The 16,930-nt window shown below is 58.8% G+C and overlaps 2 protein-coding genes across 2 annotated transcripts in view; one reads left to right on the forward strand and one right to left on the reverse strand.

The window, feature by feature from the left end:
• Nucleotides 1-2,256, reverse strand: part of ANO9 (anoctamin 9) — a 14,259-nt gene extending 12,003 nt beyond the window's left edge. The window contains exons 1-6 of the mRNA XM_011930136.1: nucleotides 2,236-2,256; nucleotides 2,027-2,149; nucleotides 1,673-1,818; nucleotides 369-424; nucleotides 217-275; nucleotides 64-137 (exon numbers count right to left, since the gene is read on the reverse strand). Of these exons, the coding sequence (XP_011785526.1) occupies nucleotides 64-137; nucleotides 217-275; nucleotides 369-424; nucleotides 1,673-1,818; nucleotides 2,027-2,149; nucleotides 2,236-2,256 (479 nt within the window). The remainder of the gene's footprint in view (nucleotides 1-63; nucleotides 138-216; nucleotides 276-368; nucleotides 425-1,672; nucleotides 1,819-2,026; nucleotides 2,150-2,235) is intronic.
• A 300-nt stretch (nucleotides 2,257-2,556) lies between these two features.
• The window catches only part of PTDSS2 (phosphatidylserine synthase 2), a 56,269-nt gene continuing 41,895 nt past the window's right edge, over nucleotides 2,557-16,930 (forward strand). The window contains exons 1-2 of the mRNA XM_011930137.1: nucleotides 2,557-2,601; nucleotides 5,233-5,285. Of these exons, the coding sequence (XP_011785527.1) occupies nucleotides 2,557-2,601; nucleotides 5,233-5,285 (98 nt within the window). The remainder of the gene's footprint in view (nucleotides 2,602-5,232; nucleotides 5,286-16,930) is intronic.

Here is a 16,930-nt window from a genome sequence, read left to right on the forward strand (position 1 = left end):
GGGGCTCCCGTGGGTATCTGGGGGCGTCCGTGGGGTTCCTGTGATCTCTTTGGGCAGCGTTACCTGATCTCGTCAACGGGCTGCTTGCGGAACATGTGTCTCCAGCCGGCCCACGTCTTCTTCAGGTGTCCCTCCCCCTGGCTCGGGTGACAGGGAATGAGAGCCGCCATCCCAGGGTCCCACCCCGAGGCCCTCTCCCGGCTGCCCACTCCTCACCTTGTGCAGGGGGAACCTGGCCTCGAAGACCCCATCCTTCACCAGATCCTCAAAGGTCTCTGTGGGTCACAGGGGCTCAGGAGTCAGGGGCAGTGAGGTGCTGGGAGGAGGCTGCCCGCGGCGCCCCGTCAGTGCCCCAGCCCTGCCCTCACCGCCAGCTGAGGTCTTGGTCTTCATGACAACGAAGTTCACGATTCGGATTCTGAGATTCAGGAGCCAGAGCAGGGTGGGTGCGTGTGACCACGGTGGACCCTGCCTCCAGGTCTCGACCTGCCCTCTGGTCTGGCCAGGCCCAGGCTCCTCCCTGTCCTGGCGGAGCCCCCAGCCTGCCAGCCCTGACCGGAACCCAGAATCCACAACCCCCCCGGGAGCTCCCCCCCGCACCCTCCTTAAAGTGCCCCACGGCGTCCAGGATGAGGCTGGGCTGGGGGCTTCCTCTCCTCCCAGCCCATCCCTCCCAGAATCCTAGACCACAGCCTCCACCTCCAACCACACCTCCCACCTGCAGGCCCCTTGTGTCCAGAGCACACCCCAGGCTTTATCCACACACACCCTCCTTATACCCTGGGAGCTGTTCTGTTCTGTCTGTGCAGGGACTGGGGCTCAGGAAAGGGAATGTCCCGAGACCACACAGCCACCAAGCAGCACAACCAGGTGTCCGACGGCAGAGCCGGGCTCTGAGCCTCCCCCTGTGCCTAGAGACATGGCTCCTGGACCCCAGGGCACCCCAGGGCATGTCACAGGCACGTGCCCCCTCAAGCCACCTCCCCTCCTTTGATGCCCCCTCACGACCCCCCAAGACCCACAGCTCTCTCTTCACGGATGTTCACGGATGCCCTCTACTGCCCCCTCCACTGCCTCGTGACCACTGCCAGGAGTGTCCTTGGCCAGTCCACAAAGCAGGCTCTGGCTGAGCCCTGCAGGGCCTGGACAGGGCTGGGCAGGTCATGGGGGCATGGAGGGCCAGGCTTGGAGGCTCCCTCCTGGGCTGGAGGACTGGGGAGAAGCAGGGCCTGAGGGAGTGAGGAGGCTGTCCCTGCCGGGCCTCTGGGTCTGTGCCTGGGAGGCCAGGGACAGTGTCCAGGAAGGGGCATCAGACCTGGAGAGGAGGGGTCTTCAAGAGACACTGGCCTTGGTCCAGGAGGGGCCACTGGGCCTCTGCAAATCCCGCCCACCCCCTACGGCTGGCTCTGACTCTGTCCCCAGGAACGCAGGCAGCCACACGGGGCCCTCAGAACGCTCTGAGAGGTGAGAACCACCATGATCCTTTATTGGGATGGGGAAGCTGAGGCTCACACAGCCGGTGGGTCTCACACCTGTGGCCCCTGCCCTGAGACCACGCGGCTGTCCTGCCTTGGCGATGCCTGGAGCCTGGCACTGTCTCCTGCCCGGTCTGGACCAAGCACACGGGTGGCAAGGGGTCCTCCTGGCCACAGCTCTGGGTGCAGCCTCTCACCTCGTGGTGACCGGGACGGGGGTCGGCGCGGCCAGCTCGGCGTGGGGGGTCGGCCCCTCGGGCTCCATGAGGAGAGTGCGGTACAGGTGGAAGATGCTGTTGTCAGCACGGATCCCAAAGAACACCAGTTTCTGGTCCTGTATCCTCTGGGGGTGGGGGGCACACGGGACCCTCTATTCCACCTCCAAACCTTCCCTACCTCTGCAGCCCTGGCCCAGAGCCACGGAGCCTCCTCGCTTCTCACGCCCCTGCTTCTCCTCAATCCTCCAGCCCAGGAGACAGCCTCCAAGCCTGGCCCTCTGTGCTCCCGTGACCAGCCCCACGCCCTGTGCCCCTCGCTGGGCACCAGCCCACCTTGATGTGGAAGCTCTTTCTCCTGAGCTCCTGAAGGAACTGCTGCTGCCGCACCTGCCGGGGGTCTCTCTGGGTGCGATGATGGGCCACAAGGACGTAGTCCCACTGCTCAGAGGCCTCGGCCTGCAGGGAGGAGGCACCGGGCCAGGTGCAGGTGAAGGGGCAGGACAGGGCCAGGCGGGGCCCGGGAGGGGCCCACGGACACCCACCTCACAGGTGCCTATCTCCATCAGCGGGAAGCTGTCCCCTTCAGGCTCCACCAGGATCCGGAGGCTCTCTTTGCCCTGGAGGTTTGGGGGCAGAGAAAGGGATAGGAGGACGTGATTGGGGGCAAGATGCCCCTCATTGGCGGGTCCCTGCGTTAGACCGCGTAGTCACACACTGTCGTTCCCCACAGCGAGAACAGCGAAGAGTCCCGGGGAGATGGCTGTAGGCGGGTGACAGGCCAGAGGGCCAGGACCTGCTGCAAACAACCGACAAGACTGTGGAGATGGAAGCACGTGAGGGTTCCTGCAAATGCAAAAGGGGAGATGCAGCCCACAGAGGCCGGCGGGACTGTACGGAAGAGGAGCATGGTGAGCAGCCGACAGGGGAGACGACGGGAACGCCAGAACAGCCAGGGAAATGCAGGTCAGAGGACCAGGAGACGCCGATGCGCGGGAGAAGCCACAGGCACCCCTGCACACTCCCAGTGCTGTGCGTATCAGAGCACGGGTTTGGAAACCTGTTGGACTGTGTTTAAAATCGAACACTCCCAGCCCCTGGCCCAGCCCATCCACCCCTGGAGGTGCAGACACGGGCACTCACAGCGGCCCCGTTTCACACGAGGTCCCGGGGGCTGGGCAGACGGATGGACACCATGCCATCCTCACACAGGGAGGGTCCTGCAGCAGGCGAGGTGAGTGCCTGCAGGGCACAGTGCACGGGGCTCCCGTGGGGTGACTGCCACAGGCACATCCCAGCAGACACAGGGACACGAGAGTCTGGGGCCAGAACCTTCCGGAGGAGGGGAATTTGCAGGGCCTCAGAGCATCCCCCTGATATTTGTTAATTACTGAGGCAGTCTCCATGCTGTCTCTGGCTGCATCACACCCGGTCCCTGCACCTGAGTCCTTCCCCTCTCCCAGCTGCATCCTCGCCAAGCTCAAGACCTGCCTCCTCCGGAAAGTCTCACTTGACTGCTTGAGCCTGTTGGCCCTTGAGGGCTGCCAGGTAAAATAGAGGCCACCCAGTCACGCTTCACTTCCAGATAAACAACAGAAGGATATGGTATAGATAGGGTAGGGTAGGGTCGGGTAGGATAGGATAGGATAGGATAGGATAGGATAGGATAGATGCCCCAGTGATTGCATGGGACATGCCTACACTAAAAATGTTGTTTATCTGACATTCAGCTTGACTGGGTGTCTGTTTCTTTTTTTTTTTTTTCTGCTTTTCCTTTTTTTTTTTTTTTTTGAGACCGAGTTTTCCTCTTGTTGCCCAGGCTGAAGTGCAGTGGTATGATCTCGGCTCACCGCAACCTCCGCCTCCCGGGTTCAAGCGATTCTCCTGCTTCAACCTCCCGAGTAGCTGGGATTACAGGTACCCACCACTGCACCTGGCTAATTTTGTACTTTTAGTAGAGACAGGGTTTCTCCATGTTGGCCAGGCTGGTCTCAAACTTCCGACCCCAGGTGATCCACCCACCTTGGCCTCCCAATGTGCTGGGATTACAGGCATGAGCCACCGCGCCCGGCACTGTTTCTTATTTTGTTTCACTAAGTCTGTAACCCTAGTCAAGGTCTGCCCCCCAGCCCCCACCCCACACACGCACACCAGGAGCTGCTGGTTCTGGGACAGGTCTCCCCATTCTCTCTACCGTCTCAACCACAGAAGCCAGGAAATGCATCCAACCAACCCCAGAATGGGAGGCTCTCAGGCAGGGGATTGGTCCACAGCTAGTATCAGTCCTCGGCCAGTCAGGAACTGGGCCGCAGAGCAGGAGATGAGCAGGGGGTGAGCAGGGGGTGAGCGTTCCCATTCCCGCCTGGGCTCCTCCTCCCGTCAGATCACTGGCGGCATCAGACTCTCTGCTGTGAGCTGCACATGCAGGGATCTCAGCTGCTCCTTATGAGAATCCAGTGCCTGATGATCTGAGGTGAGACAGTTTCATCCCAAAACCATCCCACCACACCCACAGCTGTGGAAAAACTGTCTTCTGTGAAACTGGTCCCTGGTGCCGAAAAGTTTGGGGAGTGCTGCTCTGAGGCCTCCGACGCCCCGGTCACGGGGAGACGGGCTCCGCAGACACCATCTCAGCGCCCAGCGCCACACTGCAGCCTCCCTGGGTGGGGAGGTTCTTGCCCCAGTTGGCCCACGGGGCTCACCTGGCCCTTCTGTCCCGTCCTAGACCAGCAGTTCTTCCTGCCTCAATCACTCCTTCCTCTGACTCCCTGCCTGGCCTTCCCAACAGCCCACGGACAGATACCTGCACTCAGGTGTGGCATGCCACACTGAAACTTCTCCCCCGTCCTGGGTCAGAGGAGAAACCTCCATCCTCGGACAGATATGCAGGGAAGGGCGTGGCACCTGCCCAGGCGGGAGAGGCACCTCTGTCTCAGTGCAGAGGGCAGCCTCGCCCGAGGGGACTTGTGGCCCGGGGGACGTGGGCGTCACGGCTCTGGCTCTGTGGCTTGCCTCCGTAGGAGTCCGGGAAGTGTGTCAGAGGGGTTTGTGGGGGAATGGCCCCACACCTGCCTGGCTTCAGACCCAGGATGAGGGTCCCTCCTCTACCCAGAACCCCAGCTCCTCTGGCAGATGCTGAAATTAGACCCCCTCCTATCAGCCTGGGCCCAAAGCTGAAAGCAGGCAGGATAAGCCCAGACCCCTGAGAAGGAAGGGACGAGGCAGGGACCCCAGACCAGGCAGGACTTTCAGAGAAGCCTGGGAAAAGGGACTGTCCTTGGGGATCACTCTCAAAGGTCGGGGTGGGAAGCCATCCTTCACCCCAGAAATGAGGCACAGAAACCTCTTCCCCACCAAAGACATCGTGCAGCCCTGGGTGATGACCCCACGCCTCTGGAAACAGCCGAATCAGCCTACCCCGGGGAGTGGGGTGTGGAGCCCTCATCACTGACGTGGGCTGACAGGGAGCCCTCCACCCGGGGCAGAGCTACACCCACACCTAGGGCCTGCCAGCCCCTGGCTGCCCTTAGCTGCTCCCTTAGACCAGGCAGAAGCACCAGGGCTGCCAGGTGGAGCCCCCCCAACAGCCAGACAGGTGAAGCCCCCCAGCACACACAGACAGGTGGAGCCCCCCAGCACACACAGCCAGACAGGTGGAGCCCCCAAGCACACACAGTCAGACAGGTGGAGCCCCCCAGCACACACAGCCAGACAGGCCTCAGGCTCTGAGACTCTGCTGCGGAACTCTGGGCCCAGGACCTGCCGTCCGTCTGTCCATCCGTCTCCAGGGCCAGTGTTTACGGATCCACACCCACCGGCCCATCCCTGGGGCCACAGCCACCAACCTCCAGGACTGGGCCGTCCATCTGTCCTTCCATCACCAGGGCCTGTGTTTATGGAGCCACGGGAGCCTGGCTTCTCCACACCGCCCTCGGGGTCTTCACAGGTGGGGGCTGGACCACCTGAAGTCACCTCCACTTCCACCCAAGCAGACTGTTCGGTTTATCCACAGTGAGATGTCTGGGACCCCCATGTCCCCAGTCCATGGGCCGCACCTCCGGGAAGCCGTGTGTGGACCCACAGGCTCCCAGCTCCCAAGGCAGGGACAGGGGCTGGCCCTACACATTCAGTCTTGGGACCTCTGAAGCTTCAGCCAGCCGTGCCGTCTGCAAACCCAGAGAGGGAGGCCAGCTCCGTGTGGACAGCCGGCCAGGCCCTGGCTCTGACACCACCGAAACGCCCCAGGCCTCAGTTTCCTCATCTGTACAACAGGGTGCCCTCACCCCGGCCCCCAGAGTCACCTCAGCGGTATGCAGACACAGGAAGATGGTGGACAGAACCACACACCATCCTCCCCCGTCCTTCCTGCCCCACAGCCCTCGCAGGTGACACACCCAGTAATCCAGGGCCCCAAGGAGTTGGTGGGGGGCCCCTGGCACCCCCATTGTGGGCATAGGCCAGCATCCAGTGGGCAAGCCCCCGGCTCCCAATGAGGACGCTTCTAGAGACACTGTAGCCCGCAGGAGACCCTCCCTCCCAAGGGCTGGAGTGTGAGGACGGAGCTGGGGCTCCTGCCCATCCTTCCTCTTCCCAGTCCAGCCTCCAGGTTGGGGTCAGGCAGAGGAGATGGCTGTGTAGATATGACCCCACCCCACTCTTGAGAGGCCTGGCCAGGGGGTCCCATGACGCATATCCCCCAAGGTGTGCATGGGAAGGTGTTTGGGCCTCATCTCCTCCTGAGGTCACGTCAAGCCTCTTGGCCAGAGCCCTGAGCCCTCTGGGAATCTGGCCCTTGAGAACTTCAGTTTCGTCATCCACAGAGGGTCCCCTCCTGCCCCTACTGCAGTCCCAAGCACACAGAGGCCCACCTTGTGAGCCAGAGTGCCCAGCCTCTGCCCAGCCTACGCATCCTCTGAGCAAACCTTCCCCACCTGGCTCTGCTCCTTGGAGGCCCTGAAGCCAGTCGTCTGCCCACCCAGCTGCCCAGTCTGTCATCTGTCAGTTCACCCATCCATGTGCCCGTCCATCCCCAGACACTGATGGAGTGACCTGCATGCAGCCCTCCCAGGCAGTGCATGGCGTTCGTGGACGCAGGGGCAGGGGCCTACTTGGCAGGTGAGGAGGCATGGAGGTTGGCATTGTAGGGTAAGAGGTTGGCAGAAGGTGAGAAAATGGGAGCAGAATTCCTGGGAGAAAGAACATGTGTGGGCAGGCTCTGAAAATCAGGGTGCAGTTGGTATCTGGGACTCAGCAGTCAGCACCTCCCAGGGACTCAGCACTCAGCACCTCCAAGGAGGACTTGGCAGCTACTACTCCGGGTGACTCAGCACTCAGCACCTATGGAAACTGAGTCCAGGGACTCAGTCCTTGGCACTTCAGCTTTGCAGAAGCATAAAGGACAAGAAGGGAGCTGCCAGAAGGGGAGGCTGGAGTTTGGCAGAAGCCAATCAGGGAAGGCTGCTTGGCCAACTGGAGAGCTTGGACTTCAGGAGGGGGCAGTGGGAGCCATGGAAGGGGTTAGAGCAGAGGAGAGGCACGCTCAGATCCAGCCTGGAGCTGGGACTACCAAGTCCTCTCTGTATCTGCAACTGTCCTGTTTGATCACCAGGGGAGTTTGGACCTGCTCCATTTCCGACCCGGACCGGTTCACCCCTCCTTAGCAACTTGGTGGTCCCCTGCTCCGGGGAGGTCACCATATTGATGCTGAACTCAGTGCAGTCACCCAATCAGCCTAACACACTACAGCCCAGAACTCCCAAGCTTGAGCAATCCTCCTGCCTCAGCTTCCCAAGTGGGACTGCAGGCATGTGCCACCAGGCCCGGGTTCAAGCAGTCATCCTGCCTCAGTCTCCGGAGTAGCTGGGACTGCAGGCACACGCCACCACGCCCAGGTTCAAGCAGTCCTCCTGCCTCAGCCTCCAGAGTAGCTGGGACTGCAGGCACACGCCACCAGGCCCGGCTACAACTGTCCTTTTTGAAGGACTGATGCTCTCACTTCTGGCAAACCAGGTGCTGCCTCTCCCACCCCAATCCCTGGCCAGCGCCAAGTCTCTCCTCCACCCCCAGCATGGGAGGAAGGGGCTGGCAGTGGGGACCCTGACCTCAGGCCAAGGGGCATCAGGTGCTGGGCTGAGCAGCCAGGGTGTCAGAGCTGGATGTGGAGGGTGGAGGAGAGCCCTGGGCAGAGGTGAAGCAAGAGGCTGCCTGCGCAGCCCACGGGTGGGGGCCCTGGCAGGCCGAGAGGGAGTCTGGTTTCACTCTGCACCTCACCACTGCCTCCTCCCTGGGCCGACCAGATGCTGACCCGCCCAGGTGTTGGCCCTGGCCCCAGGTGACCTCTTCACTGGCAGAGGGGAGAAAGGATGTCTTCCTGTGTGTTCTCCTGCACCGTGCCCCCTTCTGCTCTGCACCCCCACCCCCAGAATCGGAATCTACCTGCAGCCATCGGCCCCCACCTGTGCCTGGGAAGGGCTCCTTGGGGAGCAGAGAGCCCACAGCCCGCCAGCCACTCTGCAGCTCCCAACTCTGGGGCAGCCCGCCTGGAGCCCACGGCCCCTCCCCCTTAGGGGCCAGCTGCAAAGTCTGGGGTCCTCACCAGCAGCCCCAGCCCCGGTGGACACGCTCCATCTCATATTGAGGACTCTGGTAAAGGCTCCCGGTCCCACACACTTGCCAAGAGCCCGGCCCTGGTGTCCTCAGAATCCCGAGCTGGAAGGAGGAACGCTGCCCTCCTCCAGCGCTTCCAACCCCCAGCGTGCCCCAGGGGTCCAGGAGGCAGCTTAGCTGAGCCAGGCTCTCACCCTCACCATACCTGGCAGCCTGCAGGGACACAGGCGCCTTCCTGGTGGGGCTGGCAGCCGGTGGCTGGGGCTGGGTGGCCCAGGTGTGGGCGTGGCTGGGGGCCACGCAGGTGTGGACCCCCTTGAGCGCAGAACTCACCTGCATGCTGGCTGCGGCTGGAGTTCCGGCTGGGGTTTGGCGGCCAGGAGAGCGGCTGCCAGTGGCGGGCGCTCCTACCTGACTTCCGTGTGGGGTTCGCCCCTCCCTCCTCCTCCTCCGGCGTCCTGCAGCCTCTGCGCCTGGGTGTAGTAGGGGAGGAGCTGGCATCCGGGCCAGGAGAGTCCCCCAGCCCCTGGGGCCTGCGACACCTTCCTGGAGCCCAGATGGGGTCAGGGGCCGGAGGGGCAGGAGGGGAATTCCTAGGCTAGAGTTCCCGAGAAGGGGGTTTCCACTGTGAGATGGAGCTCATGACACCTGGTCCTGGGGGAAGCAGGATGGCACAGAGCCCCTGACAGAGCTGGCACCAACACCCCCACTTGCCTTGCCTCTCTCACCCCTGCTCACACATCCCCATGTTCCCTCCAAAAGCATCCCACCCCAGGCCACGGCCTCCCCAGCCCAGGCCACCGCCTCCCCCTCCCAGACCATGGCCTCCCCAGCCTACAGGTCCAGTGTTGATTCCCTTAGAGGAGAAACTGGGGCAAGGAGGACTAAGGACGAGACAGACTCCCAGAGAAACTGTCCGAAACCGAGTCTCTGCTTTCTGGGCCCCAGCTGGAGTCCTTGGAGTCTTGGGGACATGTGGCTGGGCCTAGGCTGTGTAGACAACGGAGGAGGAGTCCCCCACCCCACATCCCCAGGCCCTGAGCACGTTCTGTGCAGCCTGGGCTGAGGGCGGCAGCTGGGCAGTCTCTGGGTGTCCTGAGAGTGACTGTCCAGTGGAGTGCCCCGAGGATGGAGGGGATGCAGGGAGTGGGGGCCCAGGCTGCGGGCTGGCAGGCATTGTCTGCAGTGTCTGCGGCGAGGAGTCCGCTTCTGAAAGCTGCTGGGAAGCTGGGGAAGCAGGGCCAGGGCTCTGCAGGCAGACGCTGTCACACCGAACAGCACCAGGCCCCCTGGGGCCAGAGCACCCCCCGGCAAGCCCAGCAGCCCTCTGCTGTGGTTCAGGCCCAGGGCTGACAGTTGGCTCTGATTTCCCCAAGGGATAACATGGCCCCACCCATATTTCTCCTTGGGGGACCACCTGACAGGCTGGGACAGCAGCAGAGACCACAGCTTTACCACTTTGGCAAAGACAAGCGAGTGAAGTGGTGGCCGAGGACCTGTGAACTCAGATGGAGCAAATCCAAATGGGACACATTAAGATTTGTGTGCAGGGCCGGGCGCGGTGGCTCAAGCCTGTAATCCCAGCACTTTGGGAGGCCGAGACGGGCGGATCACAAGGTCAGGAGATCGAGACCATCCTGGCTAACACGGTGAAACCCCGTCTCTACCAAAAAAATACAAAAATCTAGCCGGGTGAGGTGGCAGGCGCCTGTAGTCCCAGCTACTCCGGAGGCTGAGCCAGGAGAATGGCGGGAACCTGGGAGGCGGAGCTTGCAGTGAGCTGAGATCCGGCCACTGCACTCCAGCCTGGGCGACAGAGCGAGACTCCGTCTCAAAAAAAAAAAAAAAAAAAAGATTTGTGTGCAGAATGGTGGTGGCTTCGACAAGCTGTGTATTTCTCCTGTAAGTGAAATCTGGAGTTGGCCGGGCGCGGTGGCTCGCACCTGTAATCCCAGCACTTTGGGAGGCCAAGGCGGGTGGATCACCTGAGGTCACGAGTTCGAGGCCAGCCTGGCCAACATGGTGAGACCCTATCTCTACTAAAAATACAAAAATTAGCCAGGTATGGTGGTGTACGCCTGTAGTCCCAGCTACTCGGGAGGCTGAGGCAGGAGAATCGCTTGAACCTGGGAGGCAGAGGTTGCGGGGAGCCGAGATCACACCACTGCACTCCAGCCTGGGTGACAGAGTAAGACTGCCTTTAAAACAAAACAAAAATCTGGAGTTGGCTAGTCCTGGACTAGCATGGCCGCACTACAGTCATCAGAGACCCAGAATGCCTTTAGCTTGTTGCTGTGCCGCCTTAAACATATGGTCCCAGCACCTGGTCCAAAATGGCTGCTCAAGCTCCGGTCACCTCATCCACGTTCCAGCCAGTGGGAAGAGGAAAGGGTGAAGGAGGCACCCCCACCCGTCACATGGTTAGTCACATGACCACACTCTATGGCAAGGAAGCCTGGGGCATGTGAGCTCTTTTCCCAGGGAAGAAAGCAGGGTAAGCAGGAGAGGGACCATCCAGCAGTCTCACCAGAGAGTCACAGCTGCCAAGTTCGATCTAGTTCAGAAACAGAATCTGCAAGGCTTGTCAAGCATGGGAGGAACTTACACGCAAGATCCACGTGCCCAGCTCCTGCACTGTCCGTGACGGGTGTCGCTCCCCAGTCCCCAACTCAGCCTGCCCAGGACTCTCTGTGCTCAGGTTGTCATTGTGCTAAAGCAATCTGCTGGCAGGTCATGTGAGTTACTCAGGCGTCACTTCAAGTGTCCACACAGCTGCTGTGCTCTTTTTCAGTGACTTTTTCAGCATCCAAGTTTCATTGCAGAAACTGTTCCTCTTCCCCCCACACCTTCCGTGGGCATCACCTGAGAAATCCTCAGTCACTTCCAGAGTCACTTCCAGTCACTTCCAAAGCCAGCTCGTCCAGCCTCAGGGGAGAGAGCTCACCAAGGTGGCTGCGCTGGCCGTGGGCTTCACCTGTTGTGGAAGTTCCCTCACATTCAGTGAAGGGTGGGGAGGGAGGGGGACCCCACCCAGTCCTATCTGGACAGAAAACCAGTACAGCCCTTTCAGAAGGCAATTCAACTATAATACCTATTAAGAGCCTTAAAATTGTTTAGACTTTGGTCCATTAATCTAACTTTTTGTAAACTGTTCTTAAAAAAATGCAAAATAATGAAAATATGTATATATGTCATTTGCAGCAAAAATTGTAAACCACTAATGTTCAACAATAGGAAAATATCAGCGAAAACGTGGTATTCATATTTATGTGCTGATTAAGCAGACATTAGAAGTTATACTTTCAAAGAGTTTTTGAGAACATAGGAAAATGCTTATGTTATACTGTTAAATAAAAAAACATAGATTACAAACGTATAAAAAATTTTGTAGATTAAAATAGATGTATTTATGATTATTATTTTTTATTTTTTGAGGCGAAGTCTTGCTCTGTTGCCCAGGCTGGAGTGCAGTGGCGCGATCTCGGCTCACTACAACCTCTGCCTACCGGGTTCAAGGGAGTCTCCTGTCTCAGCCTCCTGAGTAACTGGGATTATAGGCATGTACCACCACACCCAGCTAATTTTGTATTTTTTGCAGGGATGGGGTTTCACCATGTTGGCCAGGCTGGTCTCAAACTCCTGGCCTCAGGTGATGCGCCTGCCTCGGCCTCCCAAAGTGCTGGGATAACAGGCATGAGCCACTGCACTTGGCAGAGATTAATTTTTTTTTTAATATTCTTTTACTTTAAGTTCTGGGATACATGTGCAAAACGTGCAGGTTTGTTGCACAGGTAAACGTGTGCCATGGTGGTTCGATGCTCCTATCACAAACCTGTATAAAATGTTTATTTAAACTAAGCTAAGGTGCATTAAAATATGGGAAGAGGCCGGGCGCGGTGGCTCAAGCCTGTAATCCCAGCACTTTGGGAGGCCGAGACGGGTGGATCACGAGGTCAGGAGATCGAGACCATCCTGGCTAACCCGGTGAAACCCCCGTCTCTACTAAAAAATACAAAAAAAAAAAAAAATTAGCCGGGCGAGGTGGCAGGCGCCTGTAGTCCCAGCTACTCGGGAGGCTGAGGCAGGAGAATGGCGTAAACCCGGGAAGCGGAGCTTGCAGTGAGCCGAGATCGTGCCACTCACTCCAGCCTGGGTGACAGAGCGAGACCCCGCCTCAAAAAAAAAAAAAAAATATATGGGAAGAGTAGATTGATATTTGATATTTACATTTGCTTAACAATGTCAATGAAGGATGGTGTATTATGCTTTTCTTCATTATGTTTGTTTTCAAATTTTCTAACACAAACACGTAACACTTTAATAAACTGTCTTATTAAATTTGCTTTATTTCCACATTAAAGTCTATTACTTTAAACTTTCTTTCCCCCACACTCAGCCTGACTCTTGGCTTCCGGGTTTGAATGCAGCTCCTAAGAGGCAAGAGTTTGACCTGGACGTCCTGGCAGTTGGCCCTGCCCTGCGTTGGCAGAGAACTTTGGTCGAAGGCCCCGCAGGCCTCCTGTTCTTCCTCTGTGGACCCTGGACCCTGCTCCTCTGTCCTTCCTCCTCCCACTTCAGAAGACCCCGTCCAGCAGACCGCCTGCCCCTGAAGCCCAACGTGCAGCAGAGTCCGCTCCTCCATCCCTGAAGCCTCCTTTTACCTGGGGGATATGGCAGCCACCCGTGGAGAAGTCCGGATGACAAAGCCAGCGAGGGCCAGGGAGCGCCCAAGGGAAATCCCTCGGGCAGGTGTGAGCACCAGTTGTCATTACCTTTGCTCTGGGCCCCTCAGAGACCTGTCCTCCCCCACCCCACAGCTTCCTGGGCATGGCCACAGACACTAATACCTCGTCCAGAGCACTGCTTGGAGGCAGCCCCTCTTGGTCAGCAGGAGTCGGTGCCTCTGAGAACCTGCCCCTGTATTCTCTCCGGGCTGGTCTCAAGCATCCTGCTGGCTCCAGCCTCTTGGCTGACAGTGCTTGGCAGGTGGCCGCCAGCCTCAGGCTCCTGTAGGGGAGACCTTCTCCCAGATGGGCCTCTGCCCTTGAGGTCCACCTGAAGCCATCCTTGCCTGTCACATCAGGCTGGCATTGGGGTGGGGACCCAAACCCCTCATGTCTTCATTGCTGGGACAACTGGGTCTCCCTGCTGCCTCCCCAACACCTCCGGGCCTTAAATTTCCACCAGTTCCAGCTTCTTGACTTGGGGAGCAGTCCTGCTGTCCACGCTCCCTCCAACAAGCCGGAGAAAACTCCCAGGCACAGGTGTGCGCGTGGCACGGTAAGTTTTCTGTAATCCACTCACCTTTACAGATTTACCGCACCAGGGGAAATATTATAACAGGCATTGTTACTTCAGAAATTCCTGGGCTTCCTCTCCCTTCCTTGCAAGGGCATTTTTAGAAAGCATTTCGCCAACATTCACTATTTACTACCATAAATGTGACTCTGGCCAGCTCTGTCCCTGGGTAAGGCCGGAATTGACCATTTTCTTAAAAGTTCCAGCGCCCTAAGGCTTCTGGTGGGCATCTCCGCAGCTGAAGAAGGCTTCTGTCCCGTGCACCCTTCCCCAGGCGGGGGACCCCCAGTTCTGCTGCTCTGGCATTTCAAAGAACCAAGTCCTCCAAGCTGCTCCACTGCCTCCTAACACCAGCCACGGTGCTCCCTGAGCCACAAACCTCCGGCCTCACCCCTGCCTCTCAGGCCCATGTCTTGCAATGGACTCTGCCAGTCCACGCATGCCTGGGTAGGGAGTGGGTGCACTTATGCAGCTGGGGTGAAGACAGGGACAGGGTAATGTGAGACTCAGATATGAGACGCCAGGTGCAAAACTGCAGGTAGAGAGCTCCCTGTAGAGTGCAGGGGTTCAGGGTAGAGGCTCTGGGGTCTGGAAAGAGGTGGGTGTAGCTGTTACCAACCTTTCTCTGCCTTAGCTTTTTTTTGTCTCTAAGCGACAGTCAAAAATAGAACCTAAGGGGTGTGTTAAGATCATAATAGTTGGCCCGGCGCGGTGGCTCAGGCCTGTAATCCCAGCATTTTGGGAGGCCAAGGTAGGCGGATCACCCTGAGGTCAGGAGTTCAAGACCAGCGTGGCCAACTTGGTGAAACCCCGTCTGTACTAAAAATACAAAAATTAGCCCGGCATGGTGGTGGGTGCGCCTTTAATCCAGCTACTCCGGAGGCTGAGGCAGGAGAATCACTTGAACCCGAGAGGCGGAGGTTGCAGTGAGCCGAGATCGTGCCATTGCACTGCAGCCTGGGTGACAGAATGAGACTCTGTTTAAAAAAAAAAATTAAAAGATCACAATAGTTAGCATTTACAAAGCGTTGGAATTCTACTTGGCACTTGGCCAGAGCTCTGTAGTGATGGGCAATGAACACGTGGTCTGCGCGCCCGGGGCCGCGCGGTCTGGCAGGGCCCCGCCTTCCAGATCACGCTACTCCGGGTCCCAAGGCCCCGCCCACAGGCCCCATCCTCGGCCCCGCCCCTCACGCGCCCCGGCCCCGCCCCCGAACCGACTGCCCAGAGCGTCATTGCGAGGCCGCCTGGCGCGCGCAGCGTCCTTGGGGCCAGGGACCCCAGTGGGGCCCGTACATCTCCCCGCCCCAGCCTCTGCACCCTGGAGGGACGGCAGGAGGGCTCTCTGCAGTTTGAGGGAACACTCATACGCAGGAAATGACCCCAACACCACCGAGAGGGCGCCTGGAATGTGAGCGCCACCGGCTGGGATGGGAAGAGGTCTGGGAGGGGACCTGAAGGATGGTTCACAGGGCACCAGGCCTGTCGGGTGATTGCTGGAAAGATGACATGGGCGGGAGCTGGCTGCTCTGGCCACTCAGCCGACCCCAGCTGGACGGGGCCAGGGCCTGGGACGGGGGCCAGGCCTGGGGAGGCCCAACAGCATGCCTCTTGGGGCCAGCGCGTCCCACACTGCCCAGCCTTGTGTGTCAGGACCTGGGGTGAAGGTCCTGTCACAGGCCCCGTCCCTGCTGGGCGTGGCTGTGCAGGAGCCCCGCAAATATGTTTATGTATTTAGTATGTGAGTTATATTTCAATAAAGTTGGTGTGAGATATACTTCACATACCATGCAGTTCACCCATTCAACTCGTTTCGAGAGAACAGTTCAGTGGTTTTTAGGACGTTCACAGATAGGAGCCGAGGTCAATTTTACAGCATTTTCATCGCCCCAAAAGAAACCTGCTACCCTTTGTAGTCGCTCCTTATTACCCCTTCCCCAGCCCCCAGTGAAAACTCATCTAATTTCTGTCTTCATGGATTTGCGTTTCCTGGACATTTCATACAAATAGATCACAAAAGGCGTAGTCTCCTGTGACGGGCTTCTTTCACCTAGCATAATATTTTCTTTTTCTTTTTCTTTCTTTTTTTTTGAGACGGAGTCTCCCTCTGTCGCCCAGGCTGGAGTGCAGTGGCACAATCTCGGCTCACTGCAAGCTCCGCCTCCTGGGTTCAAGGGATTCTCCCACCTAAGCCTCCCGAATAGCTGGGATTACAAGCGCCCGCCACAACGCCCGGCTAATTTTTGTATTTTTGCGGCACAACGCCCGGCTAATTTTTGTATTTTTAGTAAAGATGGGGTTTCACCATTTTGCCTAGGCTGGTCTCGAACTTCTGACCTCAACTGATGTGCCCGCCTTGGCCTCCCAAAATGCTGGGATGACAGGCGTGCGCCGCCGCGCCCGGCCTGCCTAGCATAATGTTTTCAAGGTCCAGCCGAGCTGTAGAAGTGCATGCTTCGCTCCTCTACCGCTAATAACATGCCGCTGTTATCAAAATGCTGCAGCCATGAGCGCTGTGTGTAAGTTTGGCGTGGACACGTGTTTCCATTTTTGAGGAGCTGCCATACTGCTTTTCAAAGTGGCTCAGGAGCTAATTTTTTTGCGGGGTACCATGTCAACAGTTTGAGTCAACCAAAACCAGCATGTCTGCACCATTCTCGCCACCCAATTTCGCGCGATCCCGCGAAAGAATGACCCAGATCGGTCCGGGCGCGGTGGCTCACGCCTGTAATCCCAGCACTTTGGGAGGCCGAGGTGGCAGATCACAAGGTCAGGAATTCGAGACCAGCCTGGACAACATAGTGAAACCCCGTCTCTACTAAAAATACAAAAATTAGCAGGGCCTAGTGGCGGGCACCTGTAATCCCAGCTACTCGGGAAGCTGAGACAAGAGAATCGCTTGAACCCGGGAGGCGGAGGTTGCAGTGAGCGGAGATCTCGCCATTGTACTCCAGTCCGGGCGGCGGAAAAGAATGACCCAGATCGCTTGGTGTGAAGGATCGAGAAGCGCCCCAAAAGGAGAACAGGGCTGGGCTCCGGGATCTGTCGGCGAGGAAGGGGCGAAGGGATGGAGGGACTGGGGCCAGGCCGCCGGGGATGTCTGTGGTTACCTCGAAGCTCTGGCGGCCTTGGCGAGACCCGCGCCACCCGCAGCTTGGTTCCCGCGACCTCAGCCGCCGGGCGGTCCGGCTCTGGTTTCCTGGCAACCAGGCGGCATCCTTCCCAGCAAGCGCTGCGTCCAACTGGCGACGTCGGATCACGAGGCCCAGTATGCCCCGCGCGGACTACAAGCCCCACAATGCACCGCACACCCTTTCCTGGCCGGCCCCGCGCCGC

The sequence above is a fragment of the Colobus angolensis genome, unplaced genomic scaffold, assembly GCF_000951035.1.
Source record: "Colobus angolensis palliatus isolate OR3802 unplaced genomic scaffold, Cang.pa_1.0 Scaffold84, whole genome shotgun sequence".
Lineage (NCBI taxonomy): Eukaryota > Metazoa > Chordata > Mammalia > Primates > Cercopithecidae > Colobus > Colobus angolensis.